Below are 22,037 nucleotides of genomic sequence, written 5' to 3'. Positions count from 1 at the left end.
ACTTTCTAACAATATAACCATGGTCCTCATTTCATGTTTTGGTTTAAATGCCCCCTGTTTTGCAAACTGTCTTTTTGGTGTGTGCACAATAAATTTTTTTACTCATTACTACTTCAGTGATTGCTTTTACTTCTGCCGTTTGTGAACTTTGACAAGCTTTTATTTTGCTTTCTCCCCACCACTTCTTTAATTTGATTTAGTATCCTATAGCAAGGGATTTATCAGTTCTCTCAAAGTAGATCAAGCACGGACTTGACTTGTCACATGCCTGGAGCCCTGCCTGACCTCCACTCCACGTTAGCCTGCAAGAGGGCTGAAAACCACAATTCCCAAAAGGCTTTGCGTGCCTGGGGGGCGGGGCGGCCCCGTCGATTGGTTGGCCCCAAACCCCTGTGCCAACGATGATTGGCCTGGCCTGAGAAGGAGGTGGGGCTAAGGCCATGCGGGAATCGTAGCAATGACGGGCGAAGACCGCGGGCTGAACGTTTGGGTCCAAACTCCAGCCACAGACTAGCAGCTGGAACTTGAGGGGAGGATGGCTCGGCCGTACGTTTGCGCGCTGACCCTGGCGGCTACGCTGCTGCTAGGGATCGCCACCGTCCCCAGGTCCAAGGGCCTGAGGGACGCCGAGCATCGGAGGGCGTCGCGAATTCCTTCTCAGTTCAGCCAAGAGGAAAGCGTCACGATGAAGGAATCGCTGAAAGGTGAGCCTGGGTCGCCTCCGCCCGTCCCTCTCCCCCAGGCCCAGCTCAGTACCCCGCTCTCCTGTCACATCAGAGTGTCCTGCACATCACAGCCCACCCTCGCCCCCATCCCGACCCGTCATGGTCGTGCCAGGGCTTAGGGACGCCGCCTCTCCCACAGGCCTGACTTCTGGGGTCTCCGTGTTTCCTACCTCATCTGGACGTTCCCAACTTCGCTTCTGTTGGCAGGGCAGCCACTCACCCTAGCCCCTGCTGGCCTTTTTATTTGTAATTTTAACCTTTAGAAGTTGTATGTGTTTTTTAAAAAACAAAAACCTTTTTTTGTGTATAGTATTAGATATCTCCACTTTTCCCCTCTTTTACCTCCATCGTCCCAGCCCCTACCCACCCTACTTCACCCCCATGTCTTCTCTGCCCTATTCCCCGGTCCAGGGGTTATGCCTGTACTAGTAAGTATATAAGTTCTTTGGTTTATCTCTCTCATTACCCCAACTCCACATCGCCCCATACCTCCCTGCTTCAGGTTTTATTTTGTTGGTCAATTCATTCTGCTCATTTAGATTCCACAAATAAGTGAGATCATGTCTTTATCAGATTGGCTTATTTCGCTTAGCATAATATTTTCCAGGTCCATCCATGCTGTCCCAAAGGGTAAGAGATCCCTCTTTTATTTTTTTTATTTTTTTTTACAGCTGCACAGTATTCCGTTAAACCTCTCTGTAATTTTAATGTGAAATGATCTTAATCTTATCACCTACAGAGTTGGGAAATTGAAGGTTAGCTCACTTAAATGATCTTCCCCAGAACCCCACAGCAAGTAGTGGGCACTGGGTGACAACACCTAGCACCTATAGGACCCACTGGACACCAGATGGCTCCAGGAAGGGATGTGGAGGGTGTTCCTGGAGTGTGGCATGTTCCTAATTTCTTCTGCTAATTGAAGGTCCTCTTTCCCCTAGACCTCAAACCAAGGCTTCAGTTCATCTACCTTTTGAATCTGCATTTTTCCAGGAGGAAAACAAAAATTTCTGTTGAGTGCTGGATCCTGTGGGATAATGAGGTCCTTCTTCCCCACTGGGCTTGGCCCCTCTCCCCCTTCATTAATTAATGGATTAAAAGGAACTACGTATGCAAACATGTGCAGGCAGGGGGCAAAGGCAAAGCCCTGTAATTGAATACAAAATGTGGGGACGCTGGAGTGATAGGCCTGAGGGCAAAGCCGGCTCTTTGAAAGCGTAGGATAAATCATCTTCAGAAAGGCATGGGGCCACTGCTCACCAGAATCTCTGCACAGAAGAAAGCAAAAGTAATGGTAAGAACCTAAAGTGGGTTCTAAACCTTAGATCAGCACAACTGAGAACTGAACAGGGGACAGACACAGTACCTGAGTTCACATCTTGGTCTGCCTCTCATGTAGGCAGTTTATTTAATCCTTTTGAACCGTGGCTTCCCCATCTATTGTATGTGGTGGGCTGTGATGTAGGGCTGATCCTTAGGAAAAAAACTGAGTACAGACATAAGTTTGTCTTTCAGAGGCCCTCCCTGGACTTCAAGCTTCTCCAGGTGCATTTTCCCCGGTGTGTTTTGGGGTAGCTGCCTAATCAAATATTATCATAAATTCTGTTCCTCCTCCCAGTGGTGTTTGAATTTTGATAATGGCACTTCTTTAATTTTTTTAATTTAAATTCTTTATTGTTTAAAGTATTGCATACATCTCCTTTTTGTCCCATTGACCTCTCCCCAGCCGCTCCCACCCCCCAGCACATGCCCTCACCCCGATACTGTTTGTGTCCATTGGTTATGCTCATATACATGCATACAAGTCTTTTGGTTGATCTCTTACCGCCCCCTTCTCTCCTCCCCTACCTCCCCTGCCTTCCCTCTTAGGCTGTATGGACGATTTGTTAGATGCTTCTCTGGCTCTGGCTCTATTTTTGTTCATCAGTTTATGGTGTCCATTATATTCCACAAATGAGTGAGGTTATGTAATATATATCTTTCTCTGACTGGGCTTGGCACAATGCTCTCCAGGTCCATCCATGCTGTTGCAACTTTTTTTTTTTTTTTAATTTTAATAATGGAACTTTCTAAGAGTGCAAACACTTCCTGGCTCAAAGGGATGAGCCTATTGGCAAGTCAGGAACTGAAACATCTGGGGAGGGCAGATGAGATTCTTTAGGACTGAAGAACTTATTTGGGAGCCTCTAAATCTAACCCCTTCTCAGGTATGGTGAGAAAAAAAAAAAAAAATGCAAAACTGCCTCCTGAGAGACCAGAGCGCCTCTAGTTAAGCCAGCCCATGAGTAATAAGCCTGCTCTCTGCACACAAAGCCTCATTCATGGAGGGACTCAGGATTGTGGGCTCCTGATTCATCACAGGGATGATGGTTTCAGAGGCAGCGTGAGGCCTTGGGGAGCAATTTATAGCAGCAGCTTCCCAATCAGTGCCAGGGTCCAAAATCTACTCTCCTCCCCCTCCCCAGTCTTGGGTTTTATTTTCCTTTGGGAACCATAGTAACCTAAACAAACCTGTGCTTAAATCCCGGTCCTGCTGCTCCTTTCAGGACAATCTGAGCAGCTCTAACCTCCCTATCCCATCCCCCCCTCGCCCCCCACACACACACACGATAAGATAATGAATGTAAAAGCTATTTTTATGCGCAGAAGGTTGTGGGAAAACCAAAGGCTGTGGTCCCCTGTAATCTCCCATATCTGACTTTTCGACTTCGGCAGGTGCCATCCAGATCCCAACGGTGTCTTTCAACCCCGGGGAGTTCAACACCACAGCCCTGGCTGAGTTTGGAGAATACATGCACAGAGGTCAGCCACGCAGCGTGGGGAAAGGGTGGGGGAGTTCGGGCTGGGGACACAATGCTATAACAAGGTGATCAGTGTCAGTCAGTAAAACAGAGGGTGGGGCTAGGAATTCCTTCTTTTGGTGCAAGTTTCCAGAACTGTACCCCATGCTTCACACACAAACACACACACACACACACACACACACACACACACACACATTCACATTCACATTCACATATACACACACAAATGCATTCCACCTATACAGGCCCTACTTCATTTCTAACACATTTCTGAGTTTCTAGGCAGTAAGAAACCTTGAGCTATCATTATTGGTTCTCTCTCCTCACCCCCACCACCCATGAGCTGGAGAATGGGTCAAGGGGGAGAAGGAGATTTGGAACTCCCTGCTCCCCATATGAAAAGCTCCTGGAGAGAAGTAAGGCCACCTCCCTAAATCAAATAAAAAGCAGCCCCTCCAGAGTTGTCAGGGATGGGAGAAGCTGGCCTGGAGGCAGCAAGTAGACCCCTCTCTACCTGGGCCAGGTGGCTCTGGGACCAATGTCCAGCGGCCAGGCTGAGGCCAGGCCGGATGTCTGCAGTAAATAGGAGACAAAAATACGGAACTAAATGTACAGTGACAGTCAGCTAGACAAGCTGGCTGACAAAACAAAAGCATAGTCTACTTCGGGCTTCTGCTTCCAGGTATCCCTGTTGGTATTTGTGGAGTCTTCCAACAAAGCCCGGAGGGAGAGCAAAGCTTTTCCTCCCTTGTGTCTAAGGCCACCTGTGTTAAGACTTATCTGTGACCTGAATAATAATGGGAACATTCACACCTGGGTGCGGAAGTGTGGCCTTGTGCTGAACAGAACAATCTTTTATGTCCATGTAACACAAACAGTAGGAGTACTGTTTTGTGGGGGTTTTTTGGTTGTGTGTATGTATGTGTGTGTGTGTGTGTGTGTGTGTGTGTGTGTGTAAATAAATATGATTTTTCACAGAGAGGAAAAGAGAGGGATAGAGAGATAGAAACATCAATGAGAGAGAAACATCGATTAGCTGCCTCCTACACACCCCCGACTGGGGATGTGCCCACAACCAATGTACATGCCCCTGACCTGGGACCCACTGAGCCAAACCGGTTCCGGCAGGAGTACTGTTTTTTAAAAGAAAATATCTCCAATTTACAGGCAAGGGTCATGGGCGGTTCCAAGTAACTTGGATACTGGGGCCTCCTCTCTTCAAAATTTAACACATCCCTCGTTTGCAGAGCCCTATCCCATGTACTTCTGACAACATGTTATATAGGGCAGACCAGCATCTTGAGCTATTGACTGTCATAATGGTGGAGTCTTGACATGTACATCACTGTATAGAAATTGCCAATTGAAATATGGAAAAGACAAATTTCAGAGATTGTGCGGGCAACTCAGTAATCAGACTGGCTTTGTCCCAGAAGGCTTCCTAAAGAAGTCTACTTTTTATAAAATATATATTTTATTGATTTTTTTACAGAGAGGAAGGGAGAGGGATAGAGAGCTAGAAACATTGATGAGAGAAAAACATCGATCAGCTGCCTCCTACACGCTCCTACTGGGGATGTGCCCACAACCAAGGTAAATACCTTTGATCGCAATTGAACCTGGGACACTTGAGTCCGAAAGCCGATCTTCCATTCACTCAGCCAAACTGGTTAGGACTACTTTTTTTTTTTTTTTTTTTTTTTTTAAGAGCAGGGCACCAAATGGTGGGAGACCAGAGGAAACTTAAATCTGACTTTCTCTCCCTGCTTTCCATCCCTTTGCTTCTAGTCTTTCCTACTGTGTTCAGAACCAGCTTTATCCGGCACGAAGTCGTGGGAGAATACAGCCACCTGTTCACTGTCCAAGGCTCAGACCCAAGCTTGCAGCCCTACATGCTGCTGGCTCACATCGACGTGGTGCCTGCCCCTGACCAGGACTGGGAGGTGCCTCCGTTCTCTGGGTTAGAACGTGATGGCTTCATCTATGGCCGAGGCACACTAGACAACAAGAACTCTGTGATGGTCTGAAATGCTATATTCCCTCTGCCTTGGGGCCCTAAAGATCAACCCAGGGGTTTGGGGGGCAAGGGGAGGAAGGGTGGGAGGGGGTAGAGAGAGGTGCTCGGCTGACCCCTAGGAGGCAGGAGGTCATGATGGTAGAAAGAACCTTGGCTCCATGAGACCTGGTTCCAGCCATCAGTTTGTCACTTTCCTTTTCTGGGCCTTGATTTCTCAATCAGAAAAAATAAATAGGGTTCAGAGTAGATGATCCCCAGAGACCTTTGCAGCTCTGACCTTGATAAATTTATACTTTTGTCCAGGTGGTGAAGGTTTTAAGCAGAGCTCTGCTTTCCTACATGCCATCCCCCCAGGACAATTTGAAATTTAAAGAGAATCTAGCCAATCCTAGTCACACCAGCGGTGGTGCAGGTAGCGGAATGTCTCATGCCCAGGTACTCCCACTAGATAATAACCCTTTCCCTCTTCTGCATGGTTCTGTCCCCCAGGCCATCCTGCAGGCCTTGGAGCTCCTGCTGATCAGAAATTACATCCCCCGAAGATCTTTCTTCATCGCTCTGGGCCATGATGAGGAGGTAGAGCCTCTTCATCCTATACCTATCTCTGGGACCCCTATGGGCCCCGGGGTGGGGGTGTCCTCACTCACACCAATTTGCTCCCCAGGTGAGGGTCTTCAGGATGTGGTGTGGTGGTTTGCCCACTTCTTGGTGTATCTGTGTGCCAGAACTATCTAAGGCCCTTGACCAAAAGGCAGATTCCTGGGCCCTGTGTCATAGATCTGAATTTGTTTTTAAAAGACTCTTTTTTTTTTTTTGAACAGTTTTAGGTTCATGACAAAATTGAGAATATAAAGAGATTTCTTATATACTCCCTACCCCCACACATTTATAGCCTCCCCCACGTATCACTTCACCGTCCCCCACCAGAGTGGTACCTTTGTTCAATTGAACCTATATTGACACACATCACCCACAGCTCCTAGTTGACGGTACGGTTCACTCTTGGTGTTGTACATTCCATGGGTTTGGACAAATGTACAATGACTTGTACCCATCATTATCGTATCCTACAGAGTATTTTCACTGCCTCTAAATTCCTCTGTGCCTGCTTATTCATCCCTCTCTCCCTCCTTTAACCCCTCGCAACCACTGGTCTTTGTTTTAATTTCTATTGTTGAGAGTATTACAGATGGCTTCTCTTTTCCCCCACTGTCCCCCCTCCACCCAGTTCCCACCACCCTACTACAGGCTCTCGCCACCCTATCGTCTGTCCATGGGCTGTGCGTGTATGCATACAAGTTCTTTGGTCAATCTCTCCCAGTCTCCCTCCCTCACTCCCTCTGAGTTCATCATTCTGTTCCATGTTTCCATGCCACTGCTTTTATTTTGTTCATCAGCTTAGTCTGTTCATTATATTCGATATATAAGTGAGATCATGTGATATTTGTCTTTCTCCAATTGGCTTATGTCAATTGCATAATAATGTCCAGGTCTCCCCATGCTGTCTCTAAGGGTAATAATATATCCCTTTACAGCTGCATAGTATACCATTGTGTAAATGTACCACAGCCTTTTTATCCACTCATGAGCACATGGGCTGTTTCCAGATCCTGTCTACTGTAAATAACGCAGCTATGAACATAGGGATCCATATATTCTTTCTGGTTGGCATTTCAGGATTCTGAGGATGTATTGCTAGAAGTGAGAACACTGTGTCAAATGGCAGTTCCATTTTTAATTTTTTTTTAGGAAACTCTACACTGTTTTCCATAGTGGTTGTACCAGTCTGCATACCACTGATGTTTTCACTCTCTCCATAGTTTTCCCTTTTCCTGAGTGTCAGATAGTTGGAATTATATGGTAGTTAGCCTTTTCAGATTGGCTTCTTTCACTTAATGATACACATACGGTATATCTGAATGTCTAGCTCACTCCCTGGTAATATCTGAGGCAGGCAGGTGGTCCGTCAACTAAACTTTAGGAAACATTGGTGTGATGCAACGAGAAATAACAGGGAGATCAGTGAATATGTGATTTCCAGTGATGCTGCTTACTTTGACCCTCAGCAAATTACTTCACTCTCTGGGTCCCAGTTTCTTTATTTGTGAAACGTGGCGTGTTTGGCCCTTCCAGCTCTGACATTCCAGGAATCTGTGAGGCTGTATTGTCCAGAGCCCTGTCCCCACCCCTTTTCTCCAAGGAAGAGATCGGGCAGGGAGGTATTGGAGCCCCTGGCTAAGCCGAACGGGTCTCCGTTAGCTGTCTCTGGAAGTCTGGCTGAGAAAGATTGTGGCTCCGGGTTCAATATCTGCAGGTGTCAGGGGCACATGGGGCTCAGAAGATCTCAGCCCTCCTCCAGGCGAGGGGTGTCCAGCTCGCCTTCATTGTGGATGAGGGTAGCTTCATCATGGATGGTTTCATTCCCAGCCTCAAGAAGCCCTTTGCCATGTGAGTAAAGCAACCCCCTCCACAAACCCCCAGAACTTTGGAAGGCATTCCCACCCATCTGCGATGACCCAGCCTACTAACTGTAAGTCATGCTTAAACAGCTATATTGTACTCCTCTTGCTTTAATCTCCCTGAGTTGTGACCAGTTCTGGACTCCCCTCCCCCCTGCTCCTCTTAAAGTGTGGATTTCTTCAAGTAGCATGAAGCTGACCCCCTCACCCACTGTGCAGATTGGTCTGTGGGCCTGTGGGATAATTTAAGGTGAGAAGAAGACAGGAGGCCCTCTCTGATCCTTCCCTGCAGGGTTTCGGTCTCAGAGAAGGGTTCACTTGACCTCATGATGGAAGTAAACTCGACTCCAGGCCACTCCTCAGCTCCTCCGAAGGAGACTAGCATTGGCATCCTCGCAGCTGCTGTCAGCCGGTGAGCAACCCCTGGCCTTGCTCCCTCGGCCGGACTCAGGATGGAAGCCCTGGCACTTGCCCACTTTGAGTTTGAGTGTCCTGTCCTGAAGTGGGGCTGAGAAGCCAGGGTGAGGGCTGCAGGGAGAACAGAGCCACCAGTACCCTGACAAGAGCTAGAGGTCAGAAGGAGACCCACCCATATGGCAAGCAAAGGCCAGCAAACAAAAGCTAGGTCAAGTATCTGGACAAGGTCCAGACCAGAAGTTAGAAATACAAGCCGGCAATGACGTCCACTGTCTAAATTCTCCACCTGCCTGAGAAGAGGGCAGAGATAAATAAAGGCCTCTGGGTGTGGGTGAGGACAGGAGGCTCTGTACCAGTGTTCCCCTCTATCTGGGTGTGTGTGTGTTTTTTTAGCAAAGTGGAAAGAAGAACTATATTTATTGAATTAAATATTCAACTGACTATCTACCATGTTCAGGCTTTGTGCCTAGTCGTGGGCATAACAGTCATGGAAAAAAACAGTTTTTCCTCAAGTAACTCACAGTTAGTGGAAGAGACTAACAATTGGGCTACCTTGTGGTAGGTGATATGGGGGCTGGGGGTGCCCTAATTCAGATGTGGTAGAAAAGACTAGTGGTGAAGAGATGGTCTTGCTTGTGTCCTGAGATCTTTGAATGGTTGATTGGTGGAGGTGAATAGGAGACCTCCTGGCCAGGCCCACATCCTGTCTCCCCCTTCCTCTTCAGATGTGGATCCTGCCTGGGGTTGGGTACGAACTTCTCTTCTCTTCCAGGCTGGAGCAGACACCGATGCCGAACATGTTTGGAAGCGGGCTCTTGAAAATAACATTGCAGCAACTGGCTACGGAGGTGTGGGGAGAAGTCTCACGTGCTCCTGGGCAGCCGTGGAAGAGGAGGAAAGGGTGGCAGAGAAGTAGCCTTGAGAGTAATACAAGGGCCCTACGGCGTGCCAGTGCGCTGCCTGTTCTCACCCGTTCTCAGCCAGTGGCTGAGCCAAGACACAAGGATCTGGCTTGTTCCTTGAGGTTCTTGGTGCTTAGCTGAGACCCTAAGACCTCACACACCCAGGCACCCTTTGGGAGCCTGTTCCCACTCATCCTTGAGGTTACCGCTAAAGGCCCTCAGGCAGATCTAAAGCAGGAAGAGCCCCAGGCCTCAGGTACAGCAACCCTGTTCTGCTGACTCCTCTGAAATCCTGCTGACATGCTTCTTCTTTCTTTCAGTTTTCCTTCCCTGTCAATGTAATCTTCAACAACCTGTGGCTATTTTGGCCCATTGTGAGCAGGTAAAGTTTTATCTTTCCTTCCCTCACACACCCCTACCCCAAATCTACCCACCACCCATCCCCTCTCCTAGGCTCTATTGGGCCTAATAATTGTTCCTCAGCCACCAAACACTATACGTAATTCATAGACAGGACATCCCTCCTAATCTTAAAGACCTCTTCAAGGTTCAGGAAAGTGGGTGGTTCTCCAGCCCATTTTCCCCCCAATGGACAACATCTGATTTTAGTCCTTTTGCTTAGATTAATGGAGAGGGACAATATATCCAATGCGCTGGTCAGGACGACTACGGCAGTCACCATGTTCAATGCAGGGATCAAGGTAACATCGCTTGGGCTCCTCCCATCTACCTTGTCCTCACTGCCTGCCACCCCTCCATTCCTTGTCTTTCTCCCCTGGCTCCTCCCTCATCTGGTTACAGTTGGAATAATAGGAAGGCCCAATGTCATCAGTTAGGTAAGCCTCAAGAGCAAGGGTTCGAGCTCCTTGTAGATGGTGAAGGCACCACCAAGGATTACCGAGGCTCACGGGGTTTTCTGTAGACCTGCTTCCATGTTCACAGCACTTTGGAAGGTATCAATGTTTCAAAGTGCTCTGTACACACGCACACACACAAAGAGTTCTAGCTAGGTCTACAAACGCTGAAATCGCTGGCCAAATTTTGGATATTAGAAGTTTACAGGGTGTCCATGTTCTTCAGGTTGTATTTAAAAAAAAAAAAAAAAAAAATTACCCTAGTGTGAAGGGGGTTTATTTGGGAGTTCATCCTTGTGATCTATACTGATTCAACCTGTTATACTAGTATACTAACCTAGCATTTTGGTCATGTAGACTAAAGGTTTCTAACCTATCTATTCGCAAAGATCTTTTTTATTACTCTTCCTCAGATTTTGAAAGAAATACCCAAGTTTAATGAGTGATTAATGTATTTTTTTCCCCTAGTGTTACCCTGAGTTTAAAAGATAAACTCATCTGCCCTTTATAAAACCTATAACATTTGTGATATATACAGCATTTAACTATATACACTGTCACTCTCAAAATACACTAAATATTGGGTGGCCGTGACAAACAAATTGTCCGTGAGGTTTACTTTAATAGAAATCATTTTCAAGTGAATAGTACATTGGTACATTTTTATTCTAAGAGCTACTTCTCAGCAAATTGGTCTACTTCCAATTGGACTGGCTACTCAGGGCATCTCTTTTTAAAGCCCAGCCATGCTAGTTAGCATGGGTATAGGCCTTTCTGAAATAATAGGTTTACTCCTGTTAGCATAAGCACCACCAACACCACTTTAACTAGCACTGATCGCCTAGGATACAGTGTAGCTTTGTGGAGCCCAGGTTGAGGAGAAAGTGAATGGGACCTCAGAAATAATCCCCGGCATATGTCAGCCAGACCAGAACTATCTTCACTAGCAGCCTAGGGTGTCCATGCAATAATGGTACTGTGTACTTTACTTTATTTATTTATTTTTTTAATATTTTTTATTGATTTTTTTTTTTTTTTTTTTTTTTTACAGAGAGGGATAGAGAGTTAGAAACATCGATCAGCTGCCTCCTGCACACCTCCTACTGGGGATGTGCCCACAACCAAGGTGCATGCCCTGGACCGGAATTGAACCTAGGACCTTTCAGTCCACAGGCTCTATCTACTGAGCCAAACCGGTTTCGGCTGTGGTTCTTTACTTTCAATGGTGTTTTTATCTGTCTAGAATACTTTAACATTTGTTACTCCATTTGATCTTCCTAACAGCTCTGTGAGAACTATTGCCCCAATTGCCAGTTAAGAAACAGAGGTATAGCCGAAGCCGATTTGGCTCAGTGGATGGAGCATCAGCCTGCAGTCTAAAGGGTCCCGGATTTGATTCCGGTCAAGGGCATGTTTGGTTGCAGGCACATCCCCAGTGGGGGGTATGCAAGAGGCAGCTGATCGATGACTCTTTCTCATCGATGTTTCTAACTCTCTATCTCTCTCCCTTCCTCTCTGTAAAAAATTAATAAAATATATTTAAAAATAAAAAAGAAATAGAGGTATAGGGGGTTGAGTAGAGGAGGGCAAAAAGGGGAGAAAATGGAAGACATCTGTAATACTGTCAACAGGAAAGGAAGGAAGAGAAGTCGCACTTATTCAAGATCAGACGTCTCATTTGTAACAGCCCAGTTCTCCTGTCCCTGGCCTGGTGCTTTTTTGCACATACCAGTTAGTTAAAAGAAAGATATGCAATTGGGGAATCTGTTTTCTCACGGCCTCTGAAGGGGGTAAATGCCCTCCATCACTTAGCTCTCTTCTCCAGTTAGTCCTGGTTCTTCCTGGAGGCAGAGGACAGAGTCCAATTTCACAACTGATGTGGGAAACCGCCAGCAGCAGCACCACCACAATCCCCTCAGGATCAGACCTGCCATGATGGGCCTGTGAGGCTCCCAGCGCCCTGTCCTGTGGATGCACTAACACTAACTCTTGCAGAAAGGTCCCAGGCCCCCTGGGAAGGAAAGCAATCACAGAAGACTGCCAATGGTGCCCCCCACCCCAGGGCCAAAACAGAGGTGCCCAGCATCACAGAGGAAGTCCTCTTGTTCTGAGCAGTGCTCTGTGGTGCCCTCCAGCCCTAAAGCAGACACACCCCTAGCTCTGAGCACAGCCACATGCCCAGGGCCCAGGGAAGACAAGGGGCTGACTAAAAAGATTAAGCCCCGTGGACACAGACAATAGTGCGGTGAAGGCCTGGGGAGAAAGGGGAGAAGGGTGGGAGGGGTCAGTGAGAGGGGCAGGGGCACCCGAAATGCTTTAACAATAAAGATAAATTATTAAAAATATTAAGCCCCTGACCTTTAAATCAAATCAGCTCCCTCTCCCTCCTCCTGGTGGTAGTTGGCATTTCCTGGGCAGGAGTCGGGTATAGGAATTTGAGATCGGCTCAGGCCAGGCTGTGTATTTCTCCCTCTAGGTTAATGTCATCCCCCCAGTGGCCCGGGCTACAGTCAACTTCAGGATTCACCCGGCACAGACAGTCCAGGAGGTACGTACCCTATCTTCCTGAGGACTGGTCTGCAATCCCAGGGCTGGCCCGGTCTCTCATTTGTTCAACCAATATTTTTCAAAGGCTCCCGGATAGGATAGGCTATGCCAGTGATCTGCAAACTCATTAGTCAACTGAGCCAAATATCGACAGTATAACGATTGAAATTTCTTTTGAGAGCCAAATTTTTTAAACTTATACTTCTTCTAACGCCACTTCTTCAAAATAGACTCGCTCAGGCAGAGGTATTTTGTGGAAGAGCCACACTCAAGGGGCCAAAGAGTCGCATGTGGCTCTCGAGCTGCAGTTTGCCGACCACGGGGCTAGGAGATTCTGTGGTTTGGAGAAACTTGGAGTCTGGGAGTGGGCAATGAATACTAACAAATGATAGTAGCAAACAGAGTGGGCTTGCTCTGTGTGTGGGCCTGTCCCAAGATAGACACACACTCATTTAATCCCCACCACCACCCTATGAGGTAGGGATTGTATTATCCTCATTGAATGGGGAAACTGGGATGGGCACAGAACATGCCCAAGATGACCCATCCAGCAGCCTGGTTCCCGACTCTGTGCTCTGTGCTTTAAGCTACCGCACTGTACTATGATTCTAACAATCCGGGACAAACCAGTGAGAATAGGACCAGTTCAGAGAAGGAAACTGATGCACCCTGTGAGGGTCAGGAACGTCTTCTCTAACCACTGGAAATCTGAGCTGGGACTTGAAGGACAAAAGTACCCGGCTAGAAGTAAGGCATGTAGAGTCAGGCTCAAGTGAAGTAGAGCTGAAGAGTAGGATGGGGGGGGGGGGGGGCGCGGAGAGAATGACGGGAGATGGACATGGAGGTGCAGTTTGGAGATCAAGGCCTTGTATGTCATGCTGATGAGTGTGGGCTCATCGTGGGCAGAAGGGAACTGTCAGAGGGCTTCCAACAGGGCAGTGATCCGCTCAGATTTGCTTAGGGAGTGGTGATGGCAGCAACGCAGAGGAAGTGAAGGTCTGAACCAAGGCCATGGTCATGCGGTGGAGAAGAGGGTGCCTACAAGAGGTCTGAGAGAGAGAGAGAGGTAGGCAGTGAGAGAAAGGTGGGGTGGCTCTAAGGTTTTTTTCATCTGGGTAGTTGGCCCGGTGCTGATCCCTTTAACCAAACTAGGGAAATCAAAAAAAGGATGTTCACGGAGAAATACAATGATTCAGAAGGTTGAGAAGCTCATAATATATTAATAGATAATTACAAACACCTCAGGTCTGAAGAGAGAATGGACCAGAGATACAGACTGGAGGGCTGTTAGCATACTTGAAACCTCTGGCATCCATAAAGTCTCACAGGAAGGATATGTACAGTTAGGAGAGAAGAGGGTTGATGACAGAGCCTTGCAATGGTATGCCGCAAACATCAACTTCAAAACGATTACAATGAGTGAGTAATGGCAGACTGCGGTGAGTGCTGTGACGAAAGGGACCAGGTGCTCTTAGAGCATATCATGAGGAACCAGACCTTGTATGGGCACCGGCAAGGCTTCCCGGAGGAAGTAACATTTGCGCTGGAAGCTGAAGGGTGAGTAGAATTTACACAATATTTGACATCCACGGGAAAATCTAGCTCATTTAAACATCAGGTTGGGCGAAAGAGAATTCAAAAAGTAAATCTGACCCTTCAAAAAATGATCAAAAGGGGCAACTGAACCACTATCAGGTAAATAACACATTCCGAGTTCAGCAGAGTTAGGGGAAGGCAGTGTTTCCTGGGTGTCTGATGCGGTTCATCAAGGCTCAGCCACACTTAGATGTGCGCGGTCCTTTCTCCCCGAGTCCTTCCCCGCGGAAAGTTCTGGCGTCACACACGGTGGGAGGCATACCCCTCTTTGCGGAAGGGGTGTGGGTGGAGACAGGTTAACAGCCTGCCACTCCAGGGGGGTTGGGACTCATGTGAGCCCCCGGCGCTGCTGCTTTTCATCAGGTGCCAGCCTTTGTCCCCTCCCTGGGGGCTCGTGGGACCAGGAAATCACCCAATTCCCCTCATTGAGCTTCTTTCCACCAGTTTTTTTCCAGCCTCATTCCCACTCCATGGCCTTTTCAAGGGCTGTTTCCACCAGCTGGGGCTTTCATCTCCCCAGGCTCTGCCACCCTTCCCTCCTCTTTCGTCCCCTGCCACCGTGGCTTTCCTCCCCGGTCCATCTGATGAAAGCCCTGGAATCCCCAGGCCCACCCTGCCCACCTGCCCTGTGAGGAATGGAAAGCCTCCACCATCCCCAAAGCGCACAGCACCCTTTGTCCCGGTCACTCCACTCCCTCGTGCCCCAGTTCCATGCATCAGGAACACTCCCTCCCTGCTGGTCTGAGGGCTGCAGGTACAGAGCCCGGGGCTGATCCTATGGAAGCACAGACAGCTCCCGGAGTCCTCTTACTCCACCTTTACTGCTCTTTCCCACCTTGTGGGTGTAGATAGGTCTCCACAGTCTTCAGAAATACAATAGGCCACCGGGTGGGAAAGAGGGCTTGTTCTGAATGGGCCTCGAGGGATGGAAATAAGACCATTGGAAAATGCTTCAGGGAGCCCCCTTTGAAGGAGAGTTTGGGTATATGGGTCCTGGGATGGTAATGAGCTCCTGAGAGACAGGATGTCCACTCATCTAGAGGGCAAGATTCCTTTCTTCCCTCCTCCATCCCCCAAGTGTTTTTGAATGGCTACTATGAGCTAGACACTGATAGGAGCACTTGGGGAAGTGATGACAAGATTCCCATTCGAGTGGTGCATAGGCTGTCGTGGGGAAGACAGCATCCATCAGGGGATCAATGAACACAGTGGTTTTTTTTTAAAGAGATAAGTATCACCAAGAAAATTATAGGATGACTAGAGGCCCGGTGCATGAAATTTGTGCATGGGAGTGTGTGTCCCTCAGCCCAGCCTGCACCCTCTCCAATCTGACATCCCTCTCACAATCCAGGACTGCTGGCTCCAAACTGCTCACCTCTTGCTTTCCTGATTGCCCATAACTGCTTCTGCCTGCCAGCCTGATCACTCCCTAACCACTCCCCTGCCAGCCTGATTGATGCCTAATTGCTCCCCTGCCAACCTGATTGCCCCTAACTGCCCTTCCCTGTAGGCCTGGTCACCCTTAACTGCCCTCCCCACAGGCTAGATCACCCCAACTGCCCTCCCCTGCTGGCCATCTTGTGTACACATGGGGGCAGCCATCTTGTGTGTTGGAGAGACAGTCAATTTGCCCAGTGAGGAATGGAAAGCCTCCTTGTGTGTTGGAGAGACAGTCAATTACTCTTTTATTGGATAGGCTGTGTCACAAAGTGATTTTGGGGGGTGGGAGAGGAGCACTGAGCAGCTTTAAATACAGTGATCAGCCCCTCAGAGGGGGCATTTATGTTGAGACTGAGTAGGAGCACAGACCTGGGGAACAGATTCAGGCAGCAAGAGCACTGCCTATAATCGCCACAGAGGTGATATTGTGCTGGGTGTTCATGATGTGTCTAGTAGTATATTCTATCCTATGAAGAACATGCAATACTAAAAAAGGGGGTGGGAGGGTTTGGCTTCCAGGAGGTCATATCTCAGTTCATTACAAGAAAGACATTCTTAGCTGAGTTGCTCCAAGGTAGAATGAAATAGAGCACGTGATGGTGAGCTTTCTGCCACTGGAAGTGTTCAAGCACAGGCTGGATGACAACCCATCAAGAATGTTATAATGAGCAGCCTTACCCCAAGATGGAAGCTGGACCCACCAGTTTTTGAGTATTCATTGCCCTTGCTTTCAACTAATTCATCATCCATTTGAAAGTAAAATATATGTTCACAGAAAATAGAGAACAACATACTATTGTAGGAATGTGCTATGAGGGCTATAGGAATTTAGAGAAATAAGAGATTAATATGCTCTAAAGTAATTTGGGGGTCCCTTAGACCATTGGGGGCGTCCCTCCTCCTAGTCCTATCCTTATGCCTCTGTTTATTGCCCAGGACAGTCCCTCTAGTCTAAACAAGCAACTAGCATCTAACAGTCACTGAGCCTTTACTATGTGTCAGGCACTGGCCTAAGCACATTACATACATTCAGTAATGGTCACAACCACTCACCAGGTGGGTGCTGCTATTACCCACATGTTAACAGATGAGCAAGCTGAAGCACAGAGAGGTGAGGGGGCTTTCCCAAGGTAATACGACACTGAGTGACTGTCTGAGGCACAAAGTTTGATGTCATCTTCGGTTTTTGTACATACCCCTTTCCATGTTCAGACTGCTTCTTGCCTTTTCTCCATCAGTTTCATATCCCTCCTTCAAATTCTGGGTCAGGATTCATACCATTAGAGAATTCATTTTAAACTAGAGGTCCGGTGCACAAATTTGCGCACAGGTGGGGTTGGGCTGGCTAGGGGGAGGGAATGCAGGCGATTGGCCAGCTGGCCAGTCCTGCTCCGCCCCCTGGTGGAACTCCTCCTGGTCGAGGGGACAATTTGAATATTAGTCTTTTATTATATAGGATGAGCCCCGCCCTTCTTGCTATCTCTGCTTCTCCCCACTGCAATCTGGATGTACTGTGGAAGCAATTAAATGTTGTCTTTTTTACTAGATTTAGACACCCAACCCAGTGGTACTGACTGCCTAACCCTGAATAAGCCACTTAATGAGGCAGCTCCCAGGATTTTTATTGGTCCACATCTTTTAAATTTCAGGTGTTAAACACTTCTTACATGCCTTTAATGTTCTTAGTACTGGAAGTAAAGAAATGAGGTAAACTCGAGACTTGCCTTGAGTCAGGAGTGAGGTGAGCCCCAGCCTAATAGCTAGTGAGAAGACTGAACTCTGGTGGCCTCTCATTGGGGATCCAATCTGGGTGCCCTCTTTAATTTGTGGGATCAGGGATCTAAGTAATTTGAGTCAGGGGGGACAACAAGCACAGTCCCAACCCACCTCAAAGGTAATGACTTCAGAAAACTCCCAGTGCGTCAAGAATATGTACATTTTTGTATTATTGTATTTGGGATATGAGTGCTAGAGTGAAAATAAGCCCCTAGTCAATCCTCCCTCTCGCCCCCAATCCAAAAGTGGGGTTATTGGTTTGGTTCAAATGGTGGCTTTTAAGCCAGAAGTAGGAACCCTCATTTCCTTTCCAGACTCAGCTCCTAGCATGCTTCTAGGAAACACTGGCCTAAAATGGGTACTCTTGAGATAATGCCCCTGTTTAGGTGATCTCCAACTATGGGACACTCCCCCAATCTAGGACAGACAGTTCTAAAGCACCTGCTGATCCAGTGGGTTGAGACTAGTGCTGGGGCTTTCCCTGTGTGGCTGGGTGGGTTTGGGGGCCACCCTAAGGCAGCCCCCTGGTCCAGTCCCACATGGCTCCGTGTGACCTAATTCTCAGGGTCTGGTCTATATCCTGCCAGAACCTTTCCTGGATTCATCTCCAGTCATTTCAGACTGAATTTTTCTAGGAGCTTCCTCAGGTTCCTTCCTGAGGAAAGGAGGCAAAGAGAAAACTTGAACACCGGTCCCCCAACTCCTGACTTTTTGTCTGTGTTGAACTCATCTTCCTGGTCCCAGTGCCATTGATTACAAACAGGAAGTAGGGATGACCAGAGAAGGGAAAGCGAAGTGTGACCTGTTGTTCATCACCTGTCTGAGGTCCCCAGCTGGTGGAAGGTTGAAGTGAGGTCAGCACATCTATTCCCCTCGAGATAGTTGAGCTTCGCATTCTGCTGACTCCTACCACCTTACTCAGCCCATGACTCACCACCCAAGGAAAAGAACCATCATTTCCTGATTTTCCAATTCCCTTCCTGCTTCCTGGCTCTGAGGCAAGTCTCCCAAACATGTAGCGTCAATTGACTATGCTGTAGATCCAGGAAGACCCAGCCCTTCTATCTCCTGTAGCCAACTGGCTGAAGTTAGGTCCCGGTGCTAACATGAGTCTCCTCTGTAACTCCAGAGCTCTGCCTTGCTCAAGAAAAACCAGGACTGTTTAAATTCCCATAGTACTTGGATAGCAGTTTAGTAAGAAAACATACTCCCTTTGTGCCCTCCCTGAAGGTCATTAAACTAGCCAAGGATATTGTGGTTGATGATCGGGTCCAGTACCATGTGTTAGAAGCCGTTGAGCCCCTTCCTGTCAGCCCCTTTGATGACCGGGCCTTGGGCTACCAGCTGATCCGCCAGACCATAGAGTCCGTCTTCCCGGAAATCAACATTGTTGTTCCAGGTAATGACTTCATCAGCTGTGGCTGGAGGGAGGTGGGGGCTAGAACTGTTTTCTATCCAATCCCCTACCCCCACCCCAGCTGTTGAGCCTAAAAACAGCTGGCTGCTTCCCCTCCTGATGGGTCTCCACCCCCCTTTCCTGGAGTGGAAGTGAGAAAGCAAACAGGAAAGGAGCAGAAACAATAAATTAGGTCATGTCAAGCCTGGGTTCTTAGCTAACCTAGACCAGAGTGAATGGAGGAGAGGATCAGCCCAGAGTCCTCCCCTGGAAGAGACGTGGAGGCAGCTGAGTTTCCCCTAGTCTGGTTCTGATCCATTTTAGGATACAACTCAACAGCAAAGCTCAGAATCAGAAGCCCAGCAACACCACCCAGCCTATACCATTGGCAATTACACCCTTCTCTCACAGCTACAGTACCTCTATGTACCTTCACTGTGTAGACAGTGGCTCTTAAGAGTGTAAGAGGGCCAAAACCGGTTTGGCTCAGTGGATAGAGCATCGGTCTGTGGACTGAAAGGTCCCAGGTTCGATTCCAGTCCACTGGTGGTGGTGGGGGGGGAGGGGGGGAGGGTGTGTGCAGGAGGCAGCTGATCGATGTTTCTCTCTCATCGATGTTTCTCTCTCATCAATGTTTCTAGCTCTCTATCCTTCTCCCTTCCTCTTTGTAAAAAAAAAAAAAATCAATAAAATATATATATTTTTTAAAAGAGTGGAAGAGGATCCCCCTAGGGAACTTACTAAAATGCAGATTACCTGGACCTATACCCAAAGATTTGGGTTAACCAGCTCTGGAAAGGAACCTGGAATCTGCATTTTAAGGAGATATCCCGGGGGATTCTAACACCAGCTAATGGCTGACCACAGTTGGAGAATCTCTGGTCTGTGTTGTGAAGAGAAAATGCTCTAATGTCCGGTTTCTTTATCTAGGTTTAATCATGGATCCCCTCAAACATTGTCTAAGCTCATACTTAGGACCTACCCTTCTGCTAGGCATGAGCCCTTAAAGAGTTTGCTGTGAAACTCTACATCCACAAACTCGGGCATGAGAAGAACAGCAACCTTTTTTTTAATCAACTTAAATCTGACTGTAAGCCCCACTCCTCAGAAGACAGAGGATGAGAATGACAGGAAGTGATGTTCCACTTTAAGAAGATCGCATTTTATACAGTAAAGTTCCCCCAGGGTGTTTCTTTTTGATCCGGGACAGTGGTCGGCAAACTCATTAGTCAACAGAGCCAACTATCAACAGTGCAACGATTGAAATGTCTTTTGAGAGCCAAATCTTTTACACTTAAAACTTCTTCTAATGCCACTTCTTCAAAATAGACTCGCCTAGGCCGTGGTATTTTGTGGAAGAGCCACACTCAAGGGGCCAAAGAGCCGCATGTGGCTCGCGAGCTGCAGTTTGCCGACCACTGATCTAGGACGATACAGATGAAAGAGGAGGCAATACAGAAGTGATATTTCTGGATACCTGCAGGGGTGGGCAAAAGTAGGTTTACAGTGCTGAGTACACGAAACAGAGTTGATTCTTTCATTAGTATGCTTATGTTATATATTTTTCTAAAAACCTACTTTTTCTCACCCCTGTCGATGTCTAAGCATACCTAGCTATGGGTATGAAATAAAGGTACTGGCCTCCATGGTCATCGTGGAGAGAGGACACAGCTTTGGGTCATTGAAGGGATAGCTCACTAATGCCCGAAGGAGGATCTTCCATGTTTCGGGCTGAAATGGTGTTTCAGTGAGATTTTGACCACTAGTAGGCTAAGTGGCAAATATTCACAGCCGCAGACTCCCAGGAGGGCCCAGGTTTTGCTCTGCAGTGACCTAGGGGTCCTAATTTTTCAGCCAGCCTACCACCAACCTCTTCCTTGGCTTGGTTACTCAGATAAAACCCGCTTCCTCTTGATCTTCTCTTTCTAGGTATTTGTATTGCTCAAACTGACAGCCGACATTATACAAACCTCACCACTGGCATCTATCGGTTCAACCCCGTCTACCTGACGCCTCAGGACTTTAGTGGGTGAGTGAGTAGAACAAGTTTGATACAACTGACCTGTCCCTTCCCCACTGCTTTCTCCTGGAAGACCACAGAATGGGAGAGGGCCAGGGTTTGCACAGACTGAAATGGAGACATTGTAGAACCCAACGGGCCAGCTTTCCTCACCGCCAGTCTTGCCACTCCCCAGAATGTGTGGGAATTGGTCCCTCCCTAACCTCTTGTGCCCCTAGTAATGTGGGGATGGGGGTGGTGGTGGGGATGGGAGTAGTGCTGGCTTTAAGAAAAATCTAGGTAGGGGCCCTGGCCTGAGAGAAAGAGAATGAGAAAGATCATTTCTCCTCAGAGGAGAAATTATCGAGTGAGTCCAGAGCCTGAGATGATTTGAACTACCCAGGGGTTTATTAGTTACCTTCACTGTGGTTTTCCATGGGCTCCTAGGAAACCTCACTTCCTACAAGTGGCCTCTCCCACCTTGCCCACTTCCTACCCCAGAGGGTCAAAGGCCACTGGTTTCAGGGAGTATGGGGTGAGGAATGCTCCCCGATAATGCTTGTGCTTCAGCTATGGGCTCTCTCTTCCCCAACAGCATACATGGAATCAATGAGAGAATCTCAGTCCAAGCCTACGAGATGCAGGTGAAATTCCTCTTTGAGTTTATCCAGAATGCTGACACAGAACAAAGGCCAGTTTCTCACCTGCATGAATTGTGAGGTCCTGGAGCAGCTGGATTGAGGGTGCCTGGCCCTAGGCCAGAACTAACCCAAGGGAGAAAGCCAACGTTGATGAAACTTTGGGTCAAAACCACATTGTAGCCCTGGCCGGGTAGCTCGTTGGTTAGAGCATCACCCCGATTTTCAAGACAACGGGTTCAATCGCTGGTCAGGGCACATAGAGGAAACAACCAAGGAACACATAAATAAGTCGAGCAACAATTCAGTGTTTCTCTCTCTTCCCCATCCCCCGCCACTTCCTCCCTTTCTCTGAAATTAATCAATAAAAAACAAAATAAGCAAGCACAAGCATGCACGAGCGCGTGCACACACACACACACACACTCACACTCACACTCACACTCACACTCACACACTGTAATACATCC

General features: G+C 47.9%; 1 protein-coding gene across 1 annotated transcript; it reads left to right on the top strand.

The window, feature by feature from the left end:
• The first annotated feature begins 440 nt into the window (after window positions 1–440).
• Window positions 441–21,870, top strand: PM20D1 (peptidase M20 domain containing 1). Its single transcript, XM_036442589.2, has 13 exons — window positions 441–704; window positions 3,438–3,524; window positions 5,315–5,547; window positions 6,033–6,119; window positions 7,858–7,991; window positions 8,295–8,414; window positions 9,192–9,267; window positions 9,642–9,703; window positions 9,944–10,022; window positions 12,652–12,723; window positions 18,765–18,933; window positions 20,860–20,959; window positions 21,525–21,870. The coding sequence occupies exons 1-13, from the start codon at window positions 536–538 to the stop codon at window positions 21,646–21,648; spliced, it is 1,512 nt and encodes a 503-aa protein (XP_036298482.1). The 5' UTR covers window positions 441–535; the 3' UTR covers window positions 21,649–21,870.
• Window positions 21,871–22,037: the final 167 nt, after the last annotated feature.

Source organism: Pipistrellus kuhlii, unplaced genomic scaffold (genome assembly GCF_014108245.1).
Source record: "Pipistrellus kuhlii isolate mPipKuh1 unplaced genomic scaffold, mPipKuh1.p scaffold_m20_p_18, whole genome shotgun sequence".
Classification (NCBI taxonomy): Eukaryota; Metazoa; Chordata; class Mammalia; order Chiroptera; family Vespertilionidae; genus Pipistrellus; species Pipistrellus kuhlii.
Note: the sequence above shows the minus strand (reverse complement) of the source record. Positions and strands in the feature narration are given on the sequence as shown.